Source organism: Corapipo altera, unplaced genomic scaffold (genome assembly GCF_003945725.1).
Source record: "Corapipo altera isolate COAL_440 unplaced genomic scaffold, ASM394572v1 56, whole genome shotgun sequence".
Taxonomy (NCBI): Eukaryota; Metazoa; Chordata; class Aves; order Passeriformes; family Pipridae; genus Corapipo; species Corapipo altera.
The window spans coordinates 4,679,522-4,704,780 of NW_020884896.1; the positions used below are offsets into that span (position 1 = coordinate 4,679,522).

At 51.3% G+C, this 25,259-nt stretch overlaps 1 protein-coding gene across 2 annotated transcripts; it reads right to left on the bottom strand.

The window, feature by feature from the left end:
• Positions 1-582: 582 nt before the first annotated feature.
• CNNM1 (cyclin and CBS domain divalent metal cation transport mediator 1) lies at positions 583-20,422 on the bottom strand. Of its 2 annotated transcripts, none has more exons than XR_003528453.1 (13): positions 18,842-20,422; positions 8,847-8,990; positions 8,155-8,295; positions 7,708-7,877; positions 7,413-7,512; positions 7,187-7,252; positions 4,227-4,289; positions 3,104-3,261; positions 2,714-2,891; positions 2,279-2,392; positions 2,081-2,193; positions 1,672-1,799; positions 583-1,331 (listed from the first exon to the last, which is right to left on the bottom strand). XR_003528453.1 is itself a non-coding variant. In XM_027648082.1 (13 exons), exons 1-12 carry the CDS (start codon positions 20,349-20,351, stop codon positions 1,720-1,722), a joined length of 2,841 nt encoding a protein of 946 aa, XP_027503883.1. In that variant the 5' UTR covers positions 20,352-20,421; the 3' UTR covers positions 583-1,331; positions 1,672-1,719. The 2 variants fall into 2 exon arrangements, 1 of the variants encoding a protein (XP_027503883.1); XM_027648082.1 differs by having other exon boundaries at positions 2,081-2,197; positions 18,842-20,421.
• Between the last annotated feature and the right edge of the window lie 4,837 nt (positions 20,423-25,259).

Here is a 25,259-nt window from a genome sequence, read left to right on the forward strand (position 1 = left end):
CCTTTCCTCTTCCTAAAACAGCTTTTTAGGTATTTGAAAAATTCCTCTCTCCTCTTCACATCCTTCACCAGTTAAGGTTAAAGTGACTCTGTTTCCTTCAGCCTATGGGGTAGGTTGTTTTCCAGCCCTTGCTTTCCTCTGTCTACCCTTCACTTGCTATGTGTTTCCTTAGAAAGGGCAGTGTCCAGGCAGAGTTGCAGTTATTACACCTGAAGTTTTATCAGCATGGGTGGACTGAGATTTCTGTTGTTATCTGTCAGGCTGTACTCCAGCATGTGTATCCCACTACTGTGTTTGCAATAGCATGATATTAACTCCTATTCTTCCCCAGTCCCTGTCTGCACTGCTGTGGTGTAACTCTGCATGCCAAGTTGCTTTCCTGGCAGCAGGAGTGACAGAGAGCCCAGGTTCATGGAGAGAAATTGGGAAGCACTTGCTGACCTGTTCCTCTGCTTGCTCCCTTCAGTGATGCTGAGTCCAGTTACTCCAGCCACTCCTGGCCCTGGGTATGAGGGCAGCTTGGCCTGGTGGGAGGGGTTAGCACATCTTTCCCTACAACCATTGACACAGAGATGGCATTGCTCAGGGAAAAATCACTTTTAATATCCCTGTTGCGTTCAGCCTCTACAAAAACTACTGACTGGTCTGTACCAAACCGAAGGCTTGGTGCAAGCCTCCCTCACACAGGTGGGCATGTGTGGAGAGGAGGATGGTCCAATGTAGCATGGAGCAGGCCCTCCCCAGGGAGGGGTCTGCACTCAGGAGTGAGTGGGGCTCCCTGCCCTGTGCCTAGCAGGGGCTTGGGAGTGTGGGGCTGAGTCGGTCAGCATGAGCAAGGCGCTGCAAGCGTGCATGTCACCAGGTACGGCACAAACATGTGCTGGGGCCCTGAGCTGCAGGTGGCACCCCCCAAACAGCACATCCTCCTCATGGTGGAGACAACATCTGTGCAGCACCAAGCGGCTCCAGGCCTTGCTGGGATGGGGATGGTAAATGATGCTAAGGGCAGTTCTGGGTTGGGCCGCCCCTCCCTGCTCTGCCTGCAGGGACACTGTGACAGACACTTCCCCACCTTCCTTTTTCCACCTATTCCTTGAGACCAGATGCTACCAGGGAGCAGCTGGGCAAGGGCCCTCAGACTCCAGCTAACTGGTCCAGGCTGCCTGGGTGGTTCAACCCTGCCAGGGGCACATCCTTTCTCGCCTGGGGATGGGGCTCTGCACAAGTCCTGCAGGGAGGGGCGGCACGAGTGGGCGGGCAGGCAGCGAGCGAGTGCAGACCTCCTGCTGTTGGACATGAGCCTCATGGCAGGAGACCCCCATGCTGCAGACCTGGAAGACACAAACACAGACTGGTGCAGGTGGCCAGAGCTTGCTGTCCATGACCTGCTGCTGCTCAAATTTGCAACACCTTTCCTAGCCAGGCTCAGGGGTATTGGTACAGACACACATTTCTAGTGAAAACACGAGTCAAGGTCTCACTCGGTCTCTGACACCCAGTCTGCTACTATATCCCTTGACTCTACTTCAGCCTCCCAAAACATGTGTGCCTACGTGGGCTCCAAACCACATCACTGGGCTTTGCTGCTTGAAAATTGATTTTATGCTATTTAAATTGAGGGACCTCCCATTTGCTGGGGAAGGAATGTTGTACCAAGAAGCAGGTTCCTACCTCCAGTCTGCGTGGGCCTCCAGCACTGTGCTCCAGCCACGCTGCTGCTCAGGTGATTAATGGGGCGAGATTGGAGCTTTCCTCTGGTGTCTTCTCACCCTCCGATGATGTCCGCTGCTTTCGCCCACCTGCAGCAGCAAGGGTGCCTAGGGCTGGGGTGCTGGGAGGCAAGGGTGCTCAGGACAGGGGGTGCATAGGGTTGGGCCAGGACCAGGTGGCTGGCTCTGCCTGAGCTAGCCCTAGGAGCAGTTTTGCCTTGCTGCTGGGGCACTGACAGGGAACTGGGCTGTTCCATGCCAGCCCCAGGCAGGGTGTCCCAAGGACAAGGCTGGGGAGCAGTTGACATGGGTAGCGGGGTGCTGGGGCAGAGCTCTCCCCTGGGTGGTCCCTCCCCAGGTCAGTCACTCACTGAGGGATCTCAGCAGCTGCTTGCCTAGCGCCTCCTCAGAGCTGCTCGGGGATGAGCTGGTCCCGGCCTCTCTGCCTGTGGACTCTGCTTCCTGGACGGTCTCGCAGCACTCACTGTCTGCAAAAGCTCAGCATGGCTGCAGCGCCTCAGGGCACCACAGCCATCTCCACCCCCCTCGTGTACCCCAGCCAGACTCACTCTGCCGCTTGCTGTTCTCCTCGTTGTCAGCCAGCTCCTCCTGGATGAAGGGGATGCCCTCCATGCGCAGGAACACCGAATCGCTGGGACTGTGCAGCCCCTCTGAGTGGCTGCCTGCAGGGACACAGGGCAGGCGTGATGGTGGTGTGCCCTGGCAGACAGGATGCCAGCCATAGCAGCAGGTTCTGCTACCAGGGACCCCGGGGGACATGAGTGCATGGCAATGAGGAATTATGTCTGCACATTAGCACCTGTGTGCATGTACAGGCACAAATCAGCGTCCACAGGTGTGGGCGTGCAAATGCCCATGTGCCCCACTTCATGTGCAACTGCACCTCAGAGGTGGTGTGTGCATCATGCCAGAGGGTCCCAGCACAAAATCCCAGGGGACATGCAGCATTGGCCTGTGCCAGGGAAGGAATGCTGCTGACTCACACATGACATTGTTTCTCTCGTTCAAGAGGGTGGTGGGATCCTCCTTGGGTGTCTGCGGGGTTCCCCGTGCGGTCGAGGCCTTGGTTGAATCCCTGTCGAAGGCCTCCATGTCAGGTGACTGGGGTGAGCTGTCCATGCGGCTGGCCACCAGCGCATTGTGGTACTGCTGCCGAGTCACCTGGGCACACAGACACGTGCACCGGCTCAAGAGGGCACCAAACCCCACCAGGACCTCCCGGAGACTTGGCAACACCAAACCTCTGGACAATAGGAGTGTGGGACCCCCACCACCCACTGGGCACCCACCAGGCTCCTGGGGCACTGTGGGGCAAGAGGGTGCCTGGGCAGGTGTGTCCAGGGTGGTGCAGTCCCTGCCAGCCCAGCCCGTACCTTGACAAACTGCACATCGCAGAGGATGTGCACGGAATAGTCGGGTGTGTAGATGTTGTTGCTGCTGCTGTGGAGCTGTGTGCTGCTGCCCCCATAGTCTTCCCGGTTGGGGGACTCGGAGCGGTTGAGCCCGCTGCACCGCGACGGGGACCTGTTCACTGCAGGAGGGCACAGCAGAGAGGCAAACACTCACTCTCACTCGTGGCATTGCTTGGGTTCCCAGAGCCGGTGTAGAGCCAAGGTGGACCAGTCACCTCCAGTGGCTATTCCCCGGGACATCAGGGCTGGCAGGGGCCCTGTGGCAAGGTCCTCCTCAGTGCACGCTGTTGGTGGAGACTGTGCCATGCCAGCCTCTCAAACCAAAGGGACCAGGCAAGCACCCAACCTGGCACTGGCAGCAGAGGTTAGGGCTGCTGCCCGCCTGTCACTGACAGCTCTCTTGCTAATGCTGACCTTCTGCACTGCATTTGGCACAACTTCTCCTGGTTGCAGCCGGCAGCCCATGGGTGTTTGCTCAACCTGCTTTGAGGGCATGCTCCTGTTCACCCGGAGTGACAGATCAGGAGCAGAAGCTGCCATGGCAAGCTGGCCTGTCACTCACGTTGATTGATGGCCTCTGACACACAGTGTGAGAGATTTTGTCTAGTCAACGATTTATTAGGAAACAAAGGCAGCTTGTTCCTTACATGGGTGACGTTGTGCTGACTTTGCTCTGCTTCTAAAATGCCCTTTTATTACCCAGATTGCCAGAAAGCAAGGGAAGCAGGGCAGCATGCATGCAGGGCTGCAGGTAACGTCGTCAAAAGCAGTAAGTCAAAACTCCAACTGTTAAGTGCAGGAAATTACAGAAAGTGCACACCAAAGAAAGGCCAAGCTGTCCATGGCTCTCCCTTGTCCCCATCCCATTCTTTCTGGGATTTGCATCATACTGGAGAGGGTTGCTGTCCCCAGTCACCACCCATGCTCCAACCAGTGAGGGGCTGTCCAGCATGGGGTGCTGTGGGTGCTCCTCTCTTGGCACTGCCTGGCATGCAGGGTGGAGGGGGCTTGGGGCACTGAGGACAGGGTGCTGGAAAGAGCCTGCCACATGCAGAAGTCCCTAGCCAAAGCCATGCTCTGTTACCTGGAGAGCCAGCCAGGGAGTCCCCTCTGCTGAAGGCGAAGGTACGGGACACTGAGACAGGCACTGCAGAGAGAGGGACAGGGTAGGAAGGAGGAGACCCAGGGAGAGGTGAGGGGAGGTACAGACCAAGAGGAAGAATGAGAAAAAGAATCATGTGCCAGCAGTCCTGGGCTGAGCTCCCACTGCTCTCTCCAGCATCCCTTCCCTCCCCTCTTACCCCCTACTGCTTTTGCTCTGGGGAGGTGCTCACCAGTCCTGGAGACAGGGACAACAGCAGGAACACAGACTTGAATGCTGTAAATCAACAGGCTGCTCTGTGATGAAGTAAGGGGAGGTGAGGTTAGGGGGGTGAGAACCAGCTCCTGCCAGGCCTGTCTGCACAGCCACACAACTCCTTAGAGCCTTGGCATGGGTAGAAAGCATCTTCCTCCAATTGCCTGAGTGCTGGCATCCTGCTCTAACCCTTTGCCAGCCACTGCCAGGACAGGGGAGTTTGTGGTCAGCTTATGCCACCTGGGAAATGAGAGGAAGGTAAATCACTGTGCTTGGCATCTGGGATGCTTCTGTGTGTGCAGGCACATGGCAGAGAAGGAATGTGCTCTGCAACAGCTCCTGCCCCAGCCCCACAGCTGCAGGCAGGGGCAGGCAGAGGGTGATTCACCTTGAATCCCTTGAAAGCAAAGGGATTTATGGCAGGCTGCCTGCAGTTCCCTGCAAGGCCCTGGGTCTCAATAGCCTTGGGGCAACGCTGAGAAGAGCTACCCACTGGGGGCTGATCCTTGCAGGAACTGCAAGAAGCCAGGATCCTGCATCCAGGGCTATCTGACCCATTGCCACAAAGAGGGTAAATCATAGACACTCGCATTCCATGTTTTATTGCCATGGGTTACAGCAGCAGTGACAATTTCAAGGGCAGGTTATTCCCCCTCCCTGTGATTACTGCCCTCCACAGCATCCCTGGGCCATGCCACAGGGTTCTGGGCTCCATTGGGGAGCACAGAGAGATCAACACACAGGCTGAGTGGTGCACTCCTTAACACTCTCCAGTGCCTCATCTTTGCTCTCTACCAGTGCCTGCCTCAAAAGCACTGGGAGATACAAGCCCTCTGGCTGTCCTACCTCCAGCCACTGTGCCTGTAGCATGGCTGCAATATTCTAGGAACCATCTTCTGCCTCTGTGATTAATGTTTTTAAATTGCCCCAGGAAATTTGCCCTGCAGTCTCATTTTCTGATCTTCCCTCTCTTCCCCAGTAACTCCTGTTCCATGTCCTCCCCCAAACAAAAACCTTCTGCAAATAAAAAAGATACCACCATGAAGCACTGCCCCAAACAAACTTGTCCAGATAGGGGCAAAGGATGAGCTGATAACCACCAGCACTCACTGCCTGCTCTCACCACCCAACCCTCCCACAGCGTCTGTCACCACAGGGGACCGATGCAAAAGATCAGCTGTTGACAAAAAAGTTGCATAACAACAGTTAATTAATAACTGTTAAATGCTCAAGGGTTAATGTCAGAATTCTCAGCTGTGATACACAACTCACACTCACTTCTGCTAGGCTTTCCTTCCAGGAGGAAGGAGGATGCCAGCCCGACAAGGGAGATGCTCTGTCACCTCTGCTTCCCAGCCTGCTTCCTTGCTGGCCAGGAGTGTGATGCCACATATGTCCCATGGCAGGCAGGGATGCCTGCACAGTGGAAAACAACTTGTGACAGTGTCAAGTGAGCATGGGGATCAGCAGCGTCCCGGCAGGTGTCCTGGCAGATATGCATGGCTGCACTGACACAGCTGACACAGCCCTGCCTGGCCCATGGCCTGTGGGCTGCGTGAACCCCAGTGGGGCCCTGAGGACCATCACCCAGGACATGGGGGCATTGGGCCACCCAGCAACATCAGCCACTTCACTGATTTCCTCTGTCCAAACTGAGTGCACTGTGGATGCATGGGGAAGCAGGAATGAGCACTGAGGGGTTAATACAGCAGTCCATGAGCCAGCCTTTTGAATGGAAGCAAACCAAGTAGCAGGAAATAGGTGAACCTTAGAGCTGCACAAAGGCTGGTACCCACCAGAGTAAGTCACCTGCCCCAAGGGACTTCCCCTGTTCTCTCAATCACATTCCTCTTTACACTTCCCTAGAAGTTAAACTTAGTGGGTTCTTGTTTTGATTAGGCACCAAGAGCATCTCGGCTTACCATCAGCACTGCAGATCTGACTGCAACATCTGGGGTTTGGATAAGGGATGTGATGGACTGGGAGTGGGCAGCACCTCAACCTGTTTCTGAGCCAACAGGGACTAAATATTTGCAGGGGTGATCAGCAAAGAAGGGGGTACCTCACAGTCTCACCTTATCAGAGCTCCCTCTTAACATCTGCAGGCAGAGGATCTGCTTCTTCAGGCAGGGAATTTATCAGCACTGGGGTACCAACTCAGCTAATTTACCACCACCACATGCAAATATCCCACAGGTAAATTGACACACCTCTACAATTTCCAAGCAGCTCCCATTCCTCCAGTGTGGGACCTATGCTCATCTCATGCCCTGAGCCTTGGGAATGCAAATGGGTCCAAAGATGTCTTCTAAGTCCAAAGACTTAGAAGAACCATGTGAGAAGTTGCAGGGTTTACTGCTCCCAGGGTCACAGGGTTCACTGCTCCCACTGGCATGAGCATCCTGCCACCCCTGGGCAGGACCCCTTGCAGCACCAGCCGTGCTGGGACCCACCTGCAGAGATCCAGCATATGGTAGAAACTTCAAAGGGACCTCAAACTCCCTCTGTGGGGACTTTGCTGCATCAGCCCCTTAACATAATGTTTTTCTGCCAAGATCTTTAAGGGATGACCTCAACACAGAGTCTAAACTGCTCTGCACAGGGTGGAAAACCAGCCCTCCTCCAGCCAGCCAGTCACTGCCTCAGAGGAGAGGTTTTAGGGCCCTAGCCTGTCCTGAAATACTTACATAGGAAGGAGGATCCAGCCAGGCTTCCCACTTTTCGCACATCGTTATCTGAAACAACAGTTGGAGCTATGGGAATAGAAGAGGAAGGGCTCCCACTTGCCCTATATCTGGCAGCAGGGCCACCCCACCCCATGGCCAGCCCCCTCCCCCAGCCATCAGCTGACTTAGCCTCCATGGATGCTGCTGAATCAAAGGCAGGGACAAAGGGAGACTGCAGAGGCCTCACCTGAGGAGACGACAGCCATGATGGCAGGGACACCATAGTAAGTGAATGCTCCATTCTCAAACCGCAGTCCTTCCTTGCCAACCTCCACCTCCACTTTCCCCTGAAAGGAGAATAAAAACCCTCTCAGACAGGCACCCTAGCTTCCTAGCCACTGTCCTACCCAGGGCTGCAGGGACCCCTGCTGTCCCATACAAGAGCATGGGCATCTTTACTGACCAAAGCAGCCCAGAACAAGGTGGTGAGGAGAAAATGGGGCCACTCCCTCCCACCCTCTGCTTGCCACTGCTCCAGGTACCTGCAGGATGAGGACAAAGTAGTCGACGGGGCGGTTGCGCTGGTAGAGGTAATGCTCTGCTGCCTTCTTGTTCTTTCGGTCGTACTTGAGCTCCTGGATTACATTGGGGTGTTTTAGGAGCCGCAGCAGGATCTTCTCAGAGAGGTAGGGGGACTTGAAAGGCTCCACTTCTAGAGGGGAGGCAACACATGCATGCTAGGCTCAGCAGGTCTGGGGCTGCCAGGAACCCCTCATCCTCTGAGCTGCATGGACCCCTCCTGCAGCCTCAGCACCCCACTGCCCAGAGAGCAGCCAAAGGCTGAGCCACATTGGTGGGATGACCAGGTTGTGGGTCCAGGCAGGTGAAAACTGCTCAGCAGGGGGGCTGATCCAGGAATAACTTAGGGATGCCTTGCAGGGCCGGTGCTGTTGCAGGGAGCTGGAGGGCTGGCACAAGGGCAAGCGTACCTGTTGCCATGAACCGATGGGTAGCCAGGAGGAGCTGTGGGGAGATCTTCACCTTCATCTCACTCTCTGAGAGCCTGAAGATGGAGAAATCCTGGGGCTTGCGCCCCCGGTGGGGAACCCGCTCCTTCTTCCGATTGTCCGCTGCAGGCAGAGCAGAGCAGTCACTCTCCTGCAGCAGCCACAAAGCAGCTGCAGCCACAGGGCCCCATGTCACATGCACATGCACAGAGAGGCATATCTTGCTGCACCCTATGGCAGGGCTGCTGTGGAACAGCAGATGGAGCAGCAAAAAACGTGCTCTGCATCACAGACTTGGGAGCAGCTCCCTGGGCAGGGAGCAGGATCGTGAAACACACTTCTTCCTCAGGAATAAGTCTTGGGTTTCCCTGGCTTGGATGCATCACCCAGAGCTGCAAAAGAGCTTGGGAACCACCCATGGGCATTTCACATACATGTCCCTGGGTCAGACCCTGTCCAGCCACCAGCTACTGATGCTTCTCTACCTTGAGCATTCAAGACTCCCTAACACCTGGCCAGCATCTCTCCATCATTCTTGTCTTTCCCACCATGACAGTGATTGCTCTGGGGAAGGACCACAAATTCCTCTGGCCTGTTTCCTACCCACGTCTGTCTGTCTGTGATGGCTCCCACCCTGGCTCCTGCAAACGCAGTAGCTGCTCTGGGACACTAACTGTACAGATCCGTCTCATCCAGGATCTCGGACTTGATGATCTCCTCAATGACATCTTCCAGGGTGACAATGCCCATCACCTCGTAGAATGGGTCTCCTTCCCCTTCGTTGTTCACCCGCTGCACGATGGCCAGGTGGGACTTCCCTGCAGGGGGAGAGCAGAGCAGCAGTGAGACATCCAGCCCTGGTGAGAGGTGTCCCCAGCACGGTGGGTGGGCAGGTGGACGGGGTTTGGTGGGAGGCACAGATCACAGCCAAACCTCAGAAGCAGACACTATCACCCCAACAGCCCTAACCCAAGGGGAAGGGCTGGACACGCAGCCCAGCCTAACAGGCCTAGTGCTACCCAGGCTGATATGTAGATGTCACAGGCTCTTTTTTAGGGCCACTTGCTTTCTTTACCAAGGCTGTGAGTCACTCTTTGACAGCCTCCTGTGCAGGAATGAAGTCTACATTATACCAGCTGCTTCTTACTTACCCTCAGCTTCATTGGCGTGAGATAACTCTTAACAGAGCAATGAGACAATGTTCTCCAACATAGAAATGTGAATGTGTTCTTGGGCTCTACTGATTTCTCTCATCCTCCTGGTGTTTTGTCATTCTGTTGCTAATTATCTTTCCTATCAAATTGCCAGGAACGTCTCCCCCTCATCTTTCTATCCATCACTGTCTAGACTGATCCTAAGGCTTTTCTTCGAATACAGGCAAAGCCTCTGGCTCCTTGGAACAGCAGCTGGTTTTAATGCAGAAACATGCATGTTTGTTTGCAGCTTTCAGCCCAGCTCCTGCAGAACTCTTGGGTGAACCATCTGGGTGCAGACACTGAATACTTTTCAAGCCACCTGAACTTTTTCTCCAAGCCCTGCCCTTGACAGCATCTCTTCTCTGTTACCTTAAACAAGAAGAGTGGGACCAGGACCTTCAGCTGCAATGCCAGTGACTCCTGCTTGGAAGTTGCAGTGTTCCTCAATCACAGTTTTAGCTTCCTCACTTGTCCCTTGTAAGCTGGCAGATCTGCTGACACATTCTCAAGCTTCTTGTTTTTGGCATACTTGAAACATTTCTATTTGTTTTAGCATGTACAGCTCTCTGTAAGCTGTTTTGACTTCTTCAATGTCTCCTTTCCTTTACTGACTGCTTTGATTTATGCTCCTGCTCAGCATCTTGACTAGAACCCAACTTCCAAGCCACAAACAACTTCTGGGTTTCTAGCTCAAATGTATTCTTGGACCTACCAATGAACTGCACTGGTTTTCTTAGTGGCCCTGTGGCTCCTACACTGCTCAGCAGTGCACACAAGTTCTGAACCTCTGGTTTTACTTAAAAGCATCCTTATCAGTACCACAGCCAACAACTTCCCTTCCCTCTGTTTGCTTTTCATCCCTGGGGTCTACTGTTGCAATCCTTGCACAAATCCAGCTATACCATGGGCACTGCAGGGACCTCTGGAAAGCTGCAAACACCTTATTTTCCCCATGGGCTCAGAGCTGAGCTCCTTGAACAGCAAAGGTCACCCACAACAGGGGCAAGTCCCCCCTGCTGTGCAGCTGCCTCTGCTGCTCCTATGCTGCTCCAGGCAAGGAGATGTGCACAGTTTATACATAAAGATGTAACAGGGTGAGCTTCTCCCTGCTGCACACGTCCCTCCTCACCCACTAGTGCCTTCTGACTCGTCCCCACAGACATACAGGGACAAGCACAGCCAGAGCAGCCTGCCAGTCCCACAAACATGTGACCTTCAAATAACTCTGCCCTGGATCTGAGACGACCAAATGACATTTCTCAGCCTAAGATCAGCACTACACATTTCTCACAGCAAATCTTGGGCATTTTCCACAGTATAAATTCCCTCCTCCTCATACCAAGCTTTTATTGCAAGATTTCAGAGAGCAGCTCGCTGCCTCCCACGCCTACAGATTTAGAAACGAGAACATAACATTGCGGTAAGTAGCACTGAGATGCACTTTAAAAACCCAAATCAATAGCCTTGGGGCACTGAAATTTAAGCATGTTCTTTGGACTGGGATATTCACTCCTTTCATACATAGGTTTGTGCATCTTGTCTCTTCAGTGGGTAATAAAGTAACACAGCACTTAAAAAGAAAAAAGCAGCGGAGTTGGCTGCAAGACAGCAGCAACAGCTACGTTTCATCTTAGCAAAGTCCAGCTTTTGAAAATGTCTCCTTTGCCAAACTCTGCTCCCAAACACTGGGGCCATCTGGTCTCCTGCAGCTCCTCGGGTGAGCAAAGAGAGAGGAGGAGTTATTTCTCTTGGCTGAAAGCTTGTTGTTAATGACATTTACATGCAACCCAAAACCACCAAGCCCTTACAAAAAGCTTAGGTGCTACTTAAAGGCAGTCAGAGAGTGATGGAGGCAATTCTTTTTTTGGCCAAACACCTACATTGACACTGTAATTTACACTAGAGCAGACTCAGAGAAATGTGATTCCAGCTCCATGTTCACATAGCAGCAAACGAGATTATTTAGAAATAAGCCAGAACTGTTAGCCTGGAAGGAGACCCATGGTTTCACTGTGCTGGGGGTAGAGCCAGAAGGGCTGTTAGAGCACTCAAGAGTTCTTTATTTTCACAGAAAATAAACACTTGTAGTCATACTATAAACCCCCAGGTTTAAGTTTCCAGGCTAACACCAACATTAGAGATGGAGCAGGTACCCAGCAGTGGAAAATTGTTGCAGTTCATGTGGTTGCTACTTCCCACGCCAAGTGAGCTAATCCCAGCCCATGTCTGGCCAGCTGGTATCTGTGTCACAAAACCCCCTGGATCCCAGTCCCAGCCCTTGCAAATGAGCGCTGCTCCCAGCTTATCACCTCTGGGAAAGGGCTGACTTGCCCCAGTTTCTCACCTGACGGACGTGAGATTGTTTGCAAAGTCGTGCCCCCCACCTCCACTCTGACCCAGCTGGGTTCTGCATCTCCTCCCATCCGTTTTTTAACAGATTCTATAAATTTTGACCTGATAAATTTGGGTGGAGGGGTTGCAGATGCCCTCGCTGTATGGTCATGGCTTGCTTCCTCCTGGGCGATGCTGCCAAGCTCAGCTGTATCCCTTTGCCCAGCCCTGGGAGCTGCTACACTTGTACAGGGGCAGAATCTGCACAGTTTTATGAAGTGGAAGCAATGTCTGAGGGAAGGTGGCATAGTGACAGACCTGGAGACACTAGAGGGGTCACATTCTCCTCTGCAGCCATTACCCTGCAGGTCAGCTTCAGTGGGAGCACAAGAGGGAGATAAATAATTTAAACAAACCCCCAAACTTGATCTAAAACAGATTTAAGATCTATAAAGCTGACCCCAAAAACCATGCTATGGTAACAACTGCCTAATAGCTCAAATGAGATGAATTATAAGGGTGAGCTGCCTCCCCACTAGCAAGCTGTCACATGTGAACTTTACAGGGCTATCGCTGATGCAGGAAAGCACAGTGAAACACTTGAGAATCAAAGCATTGGTTTGGCAAATGCTAGAACAAATGGGCAATTAACTTCTCTTGTGCGAATAGCTCCGCCAGCCTCTGCAGGACTACTCTTGCACAGGAAGTCTATAGGTGATTAAGTGTCTGCTCAGCATGGGATACAACTGCACTAAATTCTTTATGAGCTACATGAAATCTGCTCTTTTCAAACAACAGCTTCAGTGGAAAGTTAATGCCTCAAAATGCTAAATTACAGAGCTAATATAAACAGCTGAGAGCTTCCAGATGGAGCAAGCATCTGAACAGATATCTACAGCTTTTATGCCCATTTTTAGGAGCCTTGTTTTTTGTAGGCACCTAAATGACCTTAGGCTCATAGATCCACCTCAAAGCATCCTCCCCAATGGGAGAACATGGTCTGAACACATGGAAATGCCTTTACTTCTGGGAAAGAAAATGTTGTTGGCTGCAAATATAGCCCAGACTACTTCTTTATCATTTTTTTATGTAGGTGTTCTGCCAGAGGAATGTTAAAGATGTTTTAGCCTTGTCTCTTGTTGCATGGGATGAACATTCTGAAGCATGAAATTCATTTTCATAAATTTTATGGTAAGATCTGAAGCTGTTACTAGGAGATCAAAGGTACAGGCACAAGCCGTGAACCATTTACAGCTACAAAATGGAAGGCAAAAAAAAGAGAGTAATTTTTAAATAAGGTCGATTTGTGAAACAACCATGATGTAACTGAAATCTATTTTCTGTGTGCTGTTCTTCAGAGCTTTTGTCTGGGCCAGGGGCTGTCAGCATCTCTGCGCCCCCTTGCAGACCTGCACCTGAAATAAATGGGGACTCTGACTTGAACTTCTTGAACTGGAAATGTGTATGATAACACTGTGCTCGTGTGTTATCACGACTCTGCACCAAGGGTGAAACCACAAGCCTGAGGAGTTGCACATCTACACATAAACAGGGGGGAAATAACCAAGAGGGCTGCAGGGTCTTCCAGCTCTACAGGAATCAGAGCTATGCGAAGGGAAAACCGTAAATCCTAATCTAATCCAGACCTTCTTCAGAGACAAGAATTTCACCTGCTTACATCTCTCTGTACCCTTTCTCATATTCTGCTTTGGTGCTTTTCCTAATCCTAATGAAAACTGTGAAAAAGATGGAATATTTGGACTAGCTGATCAATCACCATTGACAAAGCAGACAGGAGGGTAAGGGGGAGATTTGAGGGGACATGGAGCCTCATCTTTCATCTGTTGTGCAACAGGGTTCTGACCTCCTGGGTATGACTCTGCCTGCCCACAAATGGCAGGTCCCCTTGCCTGTTACTTGGAGCCCAAGGAAGCTTAAAAGGATGCCAAGGCTTCCTCAGGCTAAAAAACTTTTGAAGACCCAATGCAAAACTGTTTTCATTTGTGTCTGTAACTGGCCATTTTATTCTTTTCCACAGCTCAGTATGAAGGTGCCTTTGACAGCTCCCAAGAGGGAGATGGGTGGTGGGGTGCCCTCTTCCCTAAGGATAAGACTCCCTTCTTGATTTGCTGAATGCCTCCTCAGAGCAGGCCTGTTCCTGGGCTTATTGGAGCAGGGTAGAGAAGCCCAGGGTTTACACAGCTTGGGGGGTAATGCACAGTAATGTTTCAGGCAGAGTTGCACCATGAGACACTGTAATCATTTTTTGTCTATCAGCAGCTCACCCACTCTCAGCCTGGCAATCACCTGGATGTGTAGGGGATATTTCCTGGGTAAAAACTGGCTCCTTAACCCATACAACTGCCTAAGGAGGTCATTGCTTCAGCCCATCAAGGTGCCCAGAATAGTGGCTATAACACTGTAACTAAATCTCTCGAAGGCCAAGTTAAATTTGAAACAACACTGCTTGCAATTGCCTGAAGGCTCAGAAGGACAGTACAAAAAGCAGATGAAATGGTACTGACCCCAGTTCCTGGCAAGTGTAAGCACCTTCTTCAGCTACATTCAACTTGCAGAAGTCTAATAGAGGCTGTGGAGCATTTTGAAATGCAAAGACAAGCTCCAGGGCAGAGCTGTCCTCCCCACAGGACAGGCTGTTCTCTGTGCTAAGCCCGGAAGTTTGGGGGTTTTTGGGAATTTATTTTTAGTAACTCTTAAAAGACACCAAGCCACAGAAGGCTAATTTCAGTTGCAGCTCAGCCTCTGCCCTGCTGCAGGAAAATGAACATAAGAGCAAACGTCTACTGTTCCTCTGACAGAGGAAAGTTACTTGCTGAAAGGTGACACTGCTGTATATAGAATTCTCCAGGAAATCAGTCAACGAAACCCATAAACAACTTGAAGAAGCGGTAAGACTCTGACTTCCCAAAGGCACTACAGAACAAGGAGGTGGACCTCACAGAAGAGGTCCCCATGAGGAGTTATATCACAGGACTGAAGCTGCAACACGCATTGCTTGGTTATCTTCTAGGGATGGAGGAGAAACAGACTGCACCACCCACAGCATTTCACACTGAATGAATGCATAAACCTTTCATTCTAGCTCCACATTCCCAAGGTGAAGTTTATCCTACAGGAAGCTCATCTGCCCCTCTACATTGCTTTAGCTTGCTAAATACGGTGCAGTTATTTCTCTGGTGTTATAGGTATTTTCTCCTGGGAGCCTAGAATAAAGCCAAGTACTCTGAGATGTATCAATACAAATTGCCAAGAAATTGTCTCCCAGTTTTTTCACTCCTTCAGTATTTTCATCTTCTTTCACTTGGCTGCAGGTGGCAAAATTACTATACTGGCTTGTATTTTCTTATTTTTAGCAAACGGGGGACACATTTTGTGTAGGGTCCTTCACTTAGCACTTCTATGTAAATGCTGCACAACTATGTATGCCTTCTATAAGACCCTGTCTAGCTTGCCTGAAAAGATAGGGAATTGGGTGTCCAGACCTTGTTATTTCTGCTGACTTTTGATAAGAAGATAAAAGTCAAAACCATCTTCTAGCACAAGTATTTCCTTTCTTCAACTGAACCTGTCTCACACTGCTGTGATGTTGTTCCTCAATACAGTTTTTGCAGCTGCCCTCCTCTTTTGGGCTGTGGGTTGAAGTCCAAACTATTCCATAGCAGGCCAAACCTCTCCCCTGCTGTCATTTGCAGCCTTCCCTGGGTTTTTCCCAGTTCTCATCAGGACCCCCAATTTAACCATCTTTCTGCAGGAATTAGTTCCAAAAGAGACATCAAACAATGGCAGCAGCAGCAAGGTTGTGAAGAGGCAGATGAGAAGAGTTTGACCAGTTCTGCTGTGATGGGGCAGGGGCCAGTTTTTGTCAACCAGGAGCTCACAGCTGCTCTTGGGCACCATAACCACACATGGCCATTAACTCCCTTGGTGCTACTGAAGAGTATGCTACTATTTCATACCAATCTAAATGTTTTGGAAAGCTGATGCTACACATCCATGGAAGGTAATCCCTTCTACACGAAGTCCTGCTGGGGGAGAGGCAATTTGCGACTTGTCTGTGGATTAAAATCAAAGTAAACATCAATGCATCTTAATGGAACTGAGCTTGAATGAGGTTAGTGTGAGCATACCTAGAAACAAATGAAGGAAAACTTCCCTTCAAACCCTGCTATAAAAGACCAGAGAGTAAAAAAAGCCAATCATCTTCATAGCTAGGACAGAACAGTGAGAGAAAAGAAATGCATGAGGTAAACAAGAATAAAAGTGTGATAACTGGTGAGTAGGAGGAGAGACAGAAAATGAAAGTGCTGCCAGAGGTGTGAGCAAGAGTCACAAAGTGCTGTATTTAATAATCCCTTGATATTTTCAGTAAGAAAGAACAAAGATTTGTGTACTGTGGCAAGGAGCTCTGGCAGTGAAATTGTGTTACTTACACATTATGCAAAAATTGACATTACTGGTATAGTGGATGTGGCAGAACATTAATCATTCGTGAAACAGATCAAAAGTACACATTGCTATCCAGGAAAGAAAAATATAAAATGTTATGGGTATTTTGTATAAAAACTGTAATAATAAAAATAAATAAAGGATACAAAACCTGTTTGAGTTAATCACAGGAGACAGAAAGAAAAGCTGGCAAGGTTTCTCTAGAGGCTTCTCAGGGACATAAGGACCTGGAGATGGTTATGAATACTCATCCTTACCAGAGACTTTAATTTCCTAGAAGGAGACTGGGCCTTATCAGTGGGAGCATTTGCTGTCCTGCAGGCACCTTGGATGTGCAAAGTGATGAATGCCTTCATTAAGCACTTGCTGAGCCAACAAGCAATCAGCCTACTTTCTAATTAGTGGAGATGTCACAGAAGACCTGGCCATGGAAAGCAATCTTGATTGGATCAAACAAAATACTTCACCATAATTCAAACGGACACAGAAAAGGAGACAGTGATGAAGATTCTTAATTACAAATGGGAAATCTTTATTTTAGAAATTAAGTGGTCAAGTGAACAGGGCTGACACAGCAGTGGATGAGGCTGAAGACAGCTGGGAGCAAACATCTGTCACAGTACAGGAGCCAGCATGAGAACCTGTATTTGGAACTGGGAAAAGAGAGTTTAGGAAGGTTAAGTGCTGGGCTCTTGGGAGGTGACTATCTACAGACTTAGGGTGCTGGGGCTGAACAAATGCCTACAAATAGGGGAAAGATGAATTAGAGGAGAACATCAACACTTGGAGAATAACATCTGGGGGAAGAGCTAGGGTTGCTAAACACCATGATGAGTTATATACTAAGACCAAAAGCAAGGCTTTTCAGACGTGTAATTTAGAAAACACAGGTAGAAGCGAGGTGGGAATGGAAAAAAATTTCAGGGAGAGCTCTAAATAGGGGCCATAGCAAAACACCCCAGAAGGCCACAATGGCAGGCAGATGTAAAGGAAGAATAGTCTGAAGTGATATGCCAAGAGTTTAATGGAGCAAACTTAAAGGATGGATCATCTTCATCTGAGATGAAGACCAGCATGAAAAAGTGTAGGGCAGACAGCAAGGCTTGTTAGTGTACCTGTGAGCTCAGGGAGCGGCACACACAGAACACCTCTGTTTAAGGAGGGCAGAGAGGACAGCAAGCAAAAGGCAGGGAGCTAAGCAACCACAAGTCTATTTCTACAGGTCTGTTGATCCATAAGGTAACAGAACAAATTTGGAAGGGGAAGTATACCAAAGTAAGTCAGATAAATTGCAGGAGAGGCTGACCAAGGGAGAGGGTGCCAAAGTCATCTGACATCTCTAGACAAGAGAGAGGTAGCAGAGACCTCAGTTGAACTTCAGTACAGTTGTAGTGTCATGCAGGAAGACACAGCTAAGAAAGAACTGTGAAGTGCATAAGGAATTAGGAACAGGAGAGATAAATGGCATAGGGGAACAGGGGCAGGCACGGATTGCTGCAGCTCACCAAGGCTGAACTCAGAGAGCAATCTCAATGGTTTTGCTAACAGTTGTATAGTAAGCCCAGGAATTTGCTGATTTGCACCATTGGAAGTCTCCAGTCCTGCTGAGGGGCAGAGAGGGCAGATGGTACATGCCACACAAAACTCCTCTGCCTCTGATCCTGAGCAGTCGTGGGGACACAGCTGAGCAGCTCCGGAGAAGATACTGACCTGCATGTATCTGATGATCACTTTCCCAGTGCACGAGAAAAATCCTATCCTCTCCTCCTCCCAGCTCTAAAAAAGAGCACGGAGATGACTCACAGAGAGGCTTTCTCTGTATCTGGAGTGGACTAGGGTGGCCTTTCTCACATGACCAGCTCTGCCTGCGGCAGATCAGCCCCAGGCAGCCCAGGAGCCAAATGCTGCCCTCCTGCATTACATAATGCAGCATGTCATTGCTGCAGCCATTTCTTAAAGACTCACTCACCACAGTATGACGTACCGAGTAACGCGGCAACACACAATTCCCAGTGGGAGGGCAAAAACACATGCTGTGTGTATTCTCAAGGTATGGTTAATGAAATACAGCTCTCAGCATCTCTGGGGCTGCTGGCAGCTGCTGCATTATGAATGCTGTCACAGCTGCAAAAAAAAAAAAAGTACATCTCCTTCTAAGGGCTTAGGCTTTTCTTCTGCCTTTAAACCACTTACACAGAAACACTTTTTAAACCTGTTTCTCACTGCTAAGCTGAAAATGTGAAAGCAAAGTAATGAGATGCGATTTCCTGTCATAAACTCCTCTGCACAGAACAGTGCAGCGAATGCTGCTTTGCCTGGGCAAGGGTGCAAGGCAGGCACCATGCCCATCATGCCAGACTCCTGCAGAGACATGAGCCTTGCGGGACAGGCTCACCTGCTGAGCCAGCAACGTGTGAGGTCGAAGGCTGCATAACATCACAGGTACAACCAGCATTGCAGGCCCTCAATCCACCTGAGGATCTTCCACCAGGTGACAGCAGGGTCATTGCCACACCAGTGCATGCAGGGCCCAACTCCCCCCAGCATCCCTGGTACCTGCAGCATCCTGCCAGGAGGCCACGCAGGGATGCCCATGGGGGCTGCTGACCTGGAAATCATTGGGGGTGCAGAGGGGTGCAGGGGGAGCCCGGGAGGTGGTGGCCCGGCGGCCTCACCCTTCTTGAACTCCTCAAGCAGCGTGTCAAGGCGCGTGTCGTTGAAGACGCAGTGGAGCGGGCGGCGGTAGAAGCGGGTGACAGTCTGCAGGGGAGTGCAGTCATCGGGGTCGACAAAGGCCAGGTCCTTGACAAAGAGCAGGTCGACAATGTTGTCGCGCCGGTCACCCTCATAGACCGGGATGCGGGTGTAGCCAGAACGGAGGATCTCGGAGACGGTGGCGAAGTCCAGCACGGCATCGGCCCGGAGCATGAAGCAGTCCGCCAGCGGCGTCAGCACATCCTCCACCACCTTGGTGCGCAGCTCCAGCGCGCCTTGCACCATGGCCAACTCCTCCCGCACCAGGTCTCCGTGGGGGCCAGCGGCGCGCAGCGTCTCCAGCAGCCGCTCCCGCGTAGAGAAGACGCTGAGCTCCTGTCGCAGTGCCCAGTCCAGCAACCGGCTGAGCGGGTAGCAGAGGGGGAAGGCGGCCAGCATCAGCAGCCGAGTGAGGCAGAGGGTGCGGGAGGCGATGGCCAGCCCGTGCCGCGAGCAGACCGAGTAGGGCAGCACCTCGCCGCCCAGGAACACGGCGGCGGCGCACAGCACCACCGGTAGCCAGGGTGCTCCCCGGGGCCCGCCGGCCGCCACCGCCGGCCCGCCGCCGGGCAGCGAGGCACAGAGCCAGCCGGCCAGCGCCGCGTTGGCCCCCGCTTGCCCCAGCAGCAGAGTGCACAGCAGGTAGGTGCCGCCGCCGCCGCGCACCGCCTGCACCCGCCGCGCCTGCTCCCGCTCGGCGGCCGAGCCGCTGTTGCGCAGGACGCGGAGCTCCAGCGGGTCCAGGGAGAGCAGCGAGAGGCGCAGCCCGCTGAACAGCGCCGACAGCCCCAGCAGCAGCACTGCGCCCAGCGCTCGCAGCCAGCCCGCCTCGGGCAGCGGCAGCAGCCAGGTGCCCAGCGCCGGGGTAGCCGGCTGCACACGCAGCAGGAAGCCTCCCGCCGCACCGTGGTGCGCCCAGGCCCGCCCGTCCCAGGCGCACAGAGAGAAAACCCGCCCGCCCGGCGCCGCCGCCGCTTCGCCCTTGCGCGGCTCCCGCACCCGCACCTCGGCCAGCGCCGACCCCGCCGCACCCCCCGAGCGCAGCGGCCCCACCACCTCCACGTCCGAGGCCCAGGCGCTGCGCTCCCGGCACCGCTCCGCCGGGCCCCGCGCCGCCGTGCTCCCCGCCGCCGCCGCCTCTTCGATGAACACCAGCCGCGGCTCCCGCTCCCCCGCCGGCCCGCGGCTGCCGTTGCCCTCGGGCGGCGGCTGGAAGTAGAGGCGCAGCAGGAAGCGGCTGCCCTCCGCCGCCTGCACCGCGCCGCCCTCCAGGGACACCCGGCCGGGCGTCGTGTCCTCGGGCCGCAGCCCCAGCAGCCAGGCGGCCCCGGCCGGCGGCCGCGGCGACAGCGAGAAGAAGAGCAGCAGGACGGCGCCCCGGCTCCGGCCCCAGCCGCCGCCGCTGCCGCCGCGCCCCGGGCCCGCCGCCATACCGCTGTGCCGGCAGCGCAGCGCCCGCCCGCCGCCCCGGGACTGCAGCGGGGAGCCGGCTCTGCACGGCGCGGCGGCGGCACACGTGGGCCGGGGGGCGGGCAGCCGCCGCGCCACGTGCGACCGGGAGCCGGCCTGCGGAGCCCCGGCGGGAGGGGCCGGTGGAAAGGGGGGGCTGCCTACCGGGACACTGCGCGGAGCACCGAGCGGTTCGTCCGCCCACCCGCCCCGCACGGGCCGTGCGGGAGCATCCTGGGCGGCACCGCGCTCTTCCTCTGCATCTGGTGCGACGCTGGCGGGCCTGCCCCAGAGCCCACTCCCGGGGATGCGGGGCAGCCCACACCTCTGGCTGCAGTCCCGAGCAGTGAGCCACGCTGGTTCCCGGTGTCATCCCGGGTACACTAGCTACGGTTTGCGGCGCGAGGGCTTCCCCCTTTGCACTGTGCGGTCGGGGGTTGCTGAAGGACTTCTCTCAGCAGTGTCTAGAGCTGGGATTTGCAGTCAGCTTCCCTCTGTTATCTGCCAAGGCCCAACTCGTCAGCTTTTCAGCTCAAATTCATATACTTTCTTCCCGTGGGAGTGTTTCTTTGTTGGTTTGTTTGTTTGTTTCCTTTAATGGGGGCAGATAGTCTTCAGATTTTCGGTTTTGATAGGAAACAAATATACCACACTGTAACTGAGGGGGAATGTTGCCAGCTTCAGAAGTATATGCTAAAGAATGCACTTAGGAACTGTTGAAACTTTTGTGTCTCCCCTGGACCAACATCCACGACAACCTTGAAACGAGGCTGGGGAATTGGAAAAGAGTCAGTTACTTACAACTGTAACAGGCTCAGTAGTGGCCAAGCAGGAAGCTAGTCTGAAAACGTCATGGAGGAAAAGAAAGCGCTCAAAAAAATCTAATTATTCACTCATTATTACACCCATGAAAATAGGTCACTTTCTGTGTCAGTATGTCAGCAGGCAGACAGGCATGAAAAGCTATCAGGGAGATCTGTGCTCCTTGCCGTGTTAGGAGAGAATCTTCCCCCTCTCTGGGATAAATTCACTGGGTGTTCACCGGGGCTGTGTGCTGCTTCACAAGCTCTGGCTGATCTTCCACTTTGTAACTCCCCCTTTCTTCCACTGGTACTGCCTAGTGCTCTACCTGGGCATGATTTATGGAGGAGCCAACTGGTAACCTACTTTTGCAGACCTTACCCCAACTTATACCACCTGAGGAACAGATCTCACCAGCTGCCCTAAGCAGTACCCAGAGTGACTAGGGACCAGCACAGTCCACTCCTGCCTTCCTATCTGCAAGGTGGTGGGGATGAGGACATAGCTGCTCCTTCCTTATTAGGACCCTGTGGGAACTATTGTCTAAGATCATCACAAATTTTAGCAATGGCAGGCTGTCATCAGGCCTGAATTTCTAGTAGATTTCTTGGTGCTGAGAATATTGTAAAGATGGTCTCTTTTTGTGCATCACTGCCATAGCAGAATTGTATTGCTGTTTGGAAACTGTGTACCCGTACCATACATATTACTTTTATAATATTTATTAACTTGCAGGTTAGATTCCTGGAAGGTTTTCTGGTGATAAGTTACTCAGTATAGGACCTTAAGACTGTAAATTACAGGCTTGCTTTTTTTTAGTTAATTAAGTACTTGGAAAGTATTCTTGTCCATAGTACCCTCGTCCCTAGAAGTCCTCGGACAGCACTTTGGAAACCACTGGTCTGAGCTAGTTCAAGTGGGAAAAAAACATGGCACTGCAGGAGGAGGGACCACAAGGTGGCAATCTCTCGCCGCACTTCTACTGGCAAAATAAAGCTCTGGCAAAAAAAACCACAAAACAAAAACCAAAACAAACAAACAAACAAAAAACCCCAACAACAACAACAACAAACCCCCCCAAAACCCCCAAAAAACAACAACAACAACAACAAAAACAACAAAAACAAAAAAACCCCCTCGGACAGTAACTGTAAAGCTGCAGAGGTGGTTGGTCGCATCTTGTATCTACCAGAATCACAGTAACATTCATTTCATTGCTGGTTTTTCTCTTCTGAATGCTTTTCCCTTTAGGTGGAAACTCTGTCTTGAAGAGGTGGCACTGAAGGCTACTCTGTGCTGGCTTTTCCATCCTTTACCCCAAAATAGGCAGCAGATGTTGCTTGCTAGATTGCTAACTACTGGTGCGGCTTGTGCGCCTGCGGGCAGAGCTACTGTATGCCTGGAGAGAAAGTTTCCTCCTGCACTGGAGGCACTCTCTGGTTCAGGATATTGCTAACCTCATGTTATACTGATGTACAATATAATGTTTGCATCAGCACCCTGCTTCATGCACTGACGTGCCTCAGTCACCTGGATGTTATGGCTAGGCAGTGACCTGCAATGTTGAGCATGGTATATGGTCTTGAGAAGACTGCAAAGCCATGGTGACAATAGATCCACTCTGAAAAAGATGTGACCAGAGGGCGTAAAAATGCAAAAGAGAAATAATGCTCAGTTAGGGGTAGAACCACTCTGGTCCTGCAGTATCAAACACCATCTGTTGCTATGAGCTCCATCTCGATCAGGACATAGTTGTGTTCTTGCCAGATGTTAGCTTACATGTGCTACATGTAAAAGTAAACTGGTGCGAAAGCTGTGGTCTGATGTGCTTTCAGTAGGATTTGCCCTGCATAAGTGATGACGTGCTAGCCAGCCTCTCGCTGAGAGGATGCACTCCAGAAGTTGCAGGTGTGTGGTTGGAGCAGGTTCAATGAGTCGAGATAGGAAATATCTTCCAAAGCTCCAAATAAGACAAAACAAACTAAGCTTTAGCACATGCTCAATTGATTGAGTCTTTGGCAAAGCATGACGTGAATTGCAAGGTTCTCACTGAGGCCTGTCCTGTCTGTATCCTGCCTGGTGAGTCCTTCAGCAAGCACAGCATAGCTGTCCTTCTTTTCTTATGCTGAACCCTACTTCTTTTACCTGTTCTTCCTTAAGTCTTCAATTAGGAATGACAACCTTATTCTCACTCACCAGCACTGCTCAGGTTCTGCTTTACATATATCTGCCACCACTGATCTCCCTCTGCAGCTTGTATGTCACAGCCTGCAACATCCACAACCCTTCCAGAAGTGGCTTCTCTAGTCACTGCTGTCCTCTTCCAGCTCTGGCTGTGCAGGTCCAGACAGGACCTGGGGAAAGAAGGAAGCATGGACGTCTCCTTACATCACCTTGACTTTAGGGTCTGAAGTCAGAATCCAAGAGGCTGTGGGTTGCAATTTGCTTCCTTCCTGGTTTTTGGGAGCCCGGGGGCTCTGCTCTCTGCTGGTCCTTTAGAAAAGAGCCAGGAGCCACTGGAGACTGCTAGTGGGGATAGAAATGTTAGCAATCCAAATCATGATGGGAAACAGAAGGAGTAACAAAAAAAAAAAAAAAAAAAAAAAGTTTTTTCTTTTTTTTCCCTTAGAAAACAGGAAGAAATCTAGCTAGGACAAGGCTGGCTTCTCCTGGAACATACGTGCAATGTGATTGTCACTAATGCTCTGTATCCAGCTTAGAGAAGATAGTTTCCCTAAGTAAGTGAAATAAGCACTGTGATGTGGGATATATGATAACTTCTGAGGCAGAAGGAATAAGACCCCAGGCAAGGGAGCTTCAAACAGTGTCTTTCTTTTTTCTCTCTTTTTCTTTTTTTCCATCTCTGAGTCTGTGGTGTTCAATTAACCCCTTTTCTCTATCCTGGCCATGGTTGCTGCAGCTTTGGAAAGCTTTACCCAGCCTTCTGGATGATGATGTGTTAAGCACTTGGTTTTTGATAACCAATTTTCTCCTGAATTGATACCAAAAGTCTGCTGTTTTGATTGAAACTGTTTTCCAAGAGTTTTGGTTAATAACAAAAGACAGTTCATTCCAAGAGAGTCTAGCTTGAGGAAGCCATGAAATTTAATTCATTTTTGCAACTTAAATATATAATCAGTGACATATGGCAATAGTAAATACAGGGGGAAATGTCATTGTTTCAGTCAAATTTCTGCATTTGGTCAAAAGCTAATAGTTGTAACATCAAACTGTAGTTTCCATTGAACAGGAAATAGAGCATCATTTTTTCAAAGAAAATAGACATGCAATTGCATGCCTATTACATTGCTTATATAGCTTTATTTTTAGCTTTCTCCATGTTGCTGTTACTAAAGGACTAACAGAAGGGAAACTGTCAAAGGAGAAGGCAACACCCAGTTGCCTGGGGTAGAAAGGACAAACATGTCTGTGCTATGAATATATGAACTTTCCATGCAGTTTTCTTCTGGGCAATAGGCTACTGTGCCTGAGCTAAGGACTCTGTGCCTCCCCCTCACTTCTGCAGACATGTCAGCCCTTAAGCAGCGCTGAGGTGAGGCTGTGTTGTTGTAAGGGCTGTGGAATTTATGCAGAAAGAGGAATGCTTTTTCTGGATTTATTTTAGAGCTTTTGCTGGGCAATGGAAGCAGAGTATTGTTTTAAAGTCTATCCAGCATCAGCCTGTCTCCTCCTCCCTCCATGAGTACAGCTCAGTGATGTACTGCTGGGCTTTTCCCCTCATTCAGTAGTGCTCACTTCTGACCCTCTTCATCTCCTGGGTTCCTTCTGGGCATTCACTGTGTTTACACCACTGGCATTTCACTTTGTTTCTACTTCATCTACTTGTCTGGTTTTCAGGTATGACCCATGGTTTTCAGTGGTTCCTCCTCCTGCTCTCTAGCTCTGAGTTTCATGTTTTGCTTCTGATTTCTCTAATGCAAGCCAACAGTTTGCAGCTTTGGCATAGATGATTTCTGTCTTTGTAGCAGGGCCATGTTCAGTTGTCTGAATAGAGTTGGTGACAGAGGTGCCATATTCAAATACATACAAAGGACAGAGGTTTACAGTCTTCTTATTGACTGAAATATT

What these genes read in the sequence shown, in the direction of transcription:
- CNNM1 (XM_027648082.1), bottom strand. Translation starts at nt 20,351, where the DNA reads ATGGCGGCGGGCCCGGGGCGCGGCGGCAGCGGCGGCGGCTGGGGCCGG. An exon ending in CCATCGGTTCATGGCAACAG is followed by an intron (nt 7,878 to 8,154) that starts GTACGCTTGCCC and finishes CCTCCCCTCTAG; the next exon opens with AAGTGGAGCCTTTCAAGTCC. An exon ending in GCAGCTGCTGAGATCCCTCA is followed by an intron (nt 1,800 to 2,080) that starts GTGAGTGACTGA and finishes TTGCTGCTGCAG; the next exon opens with GTGGGCGAAAGCAGCGGACA.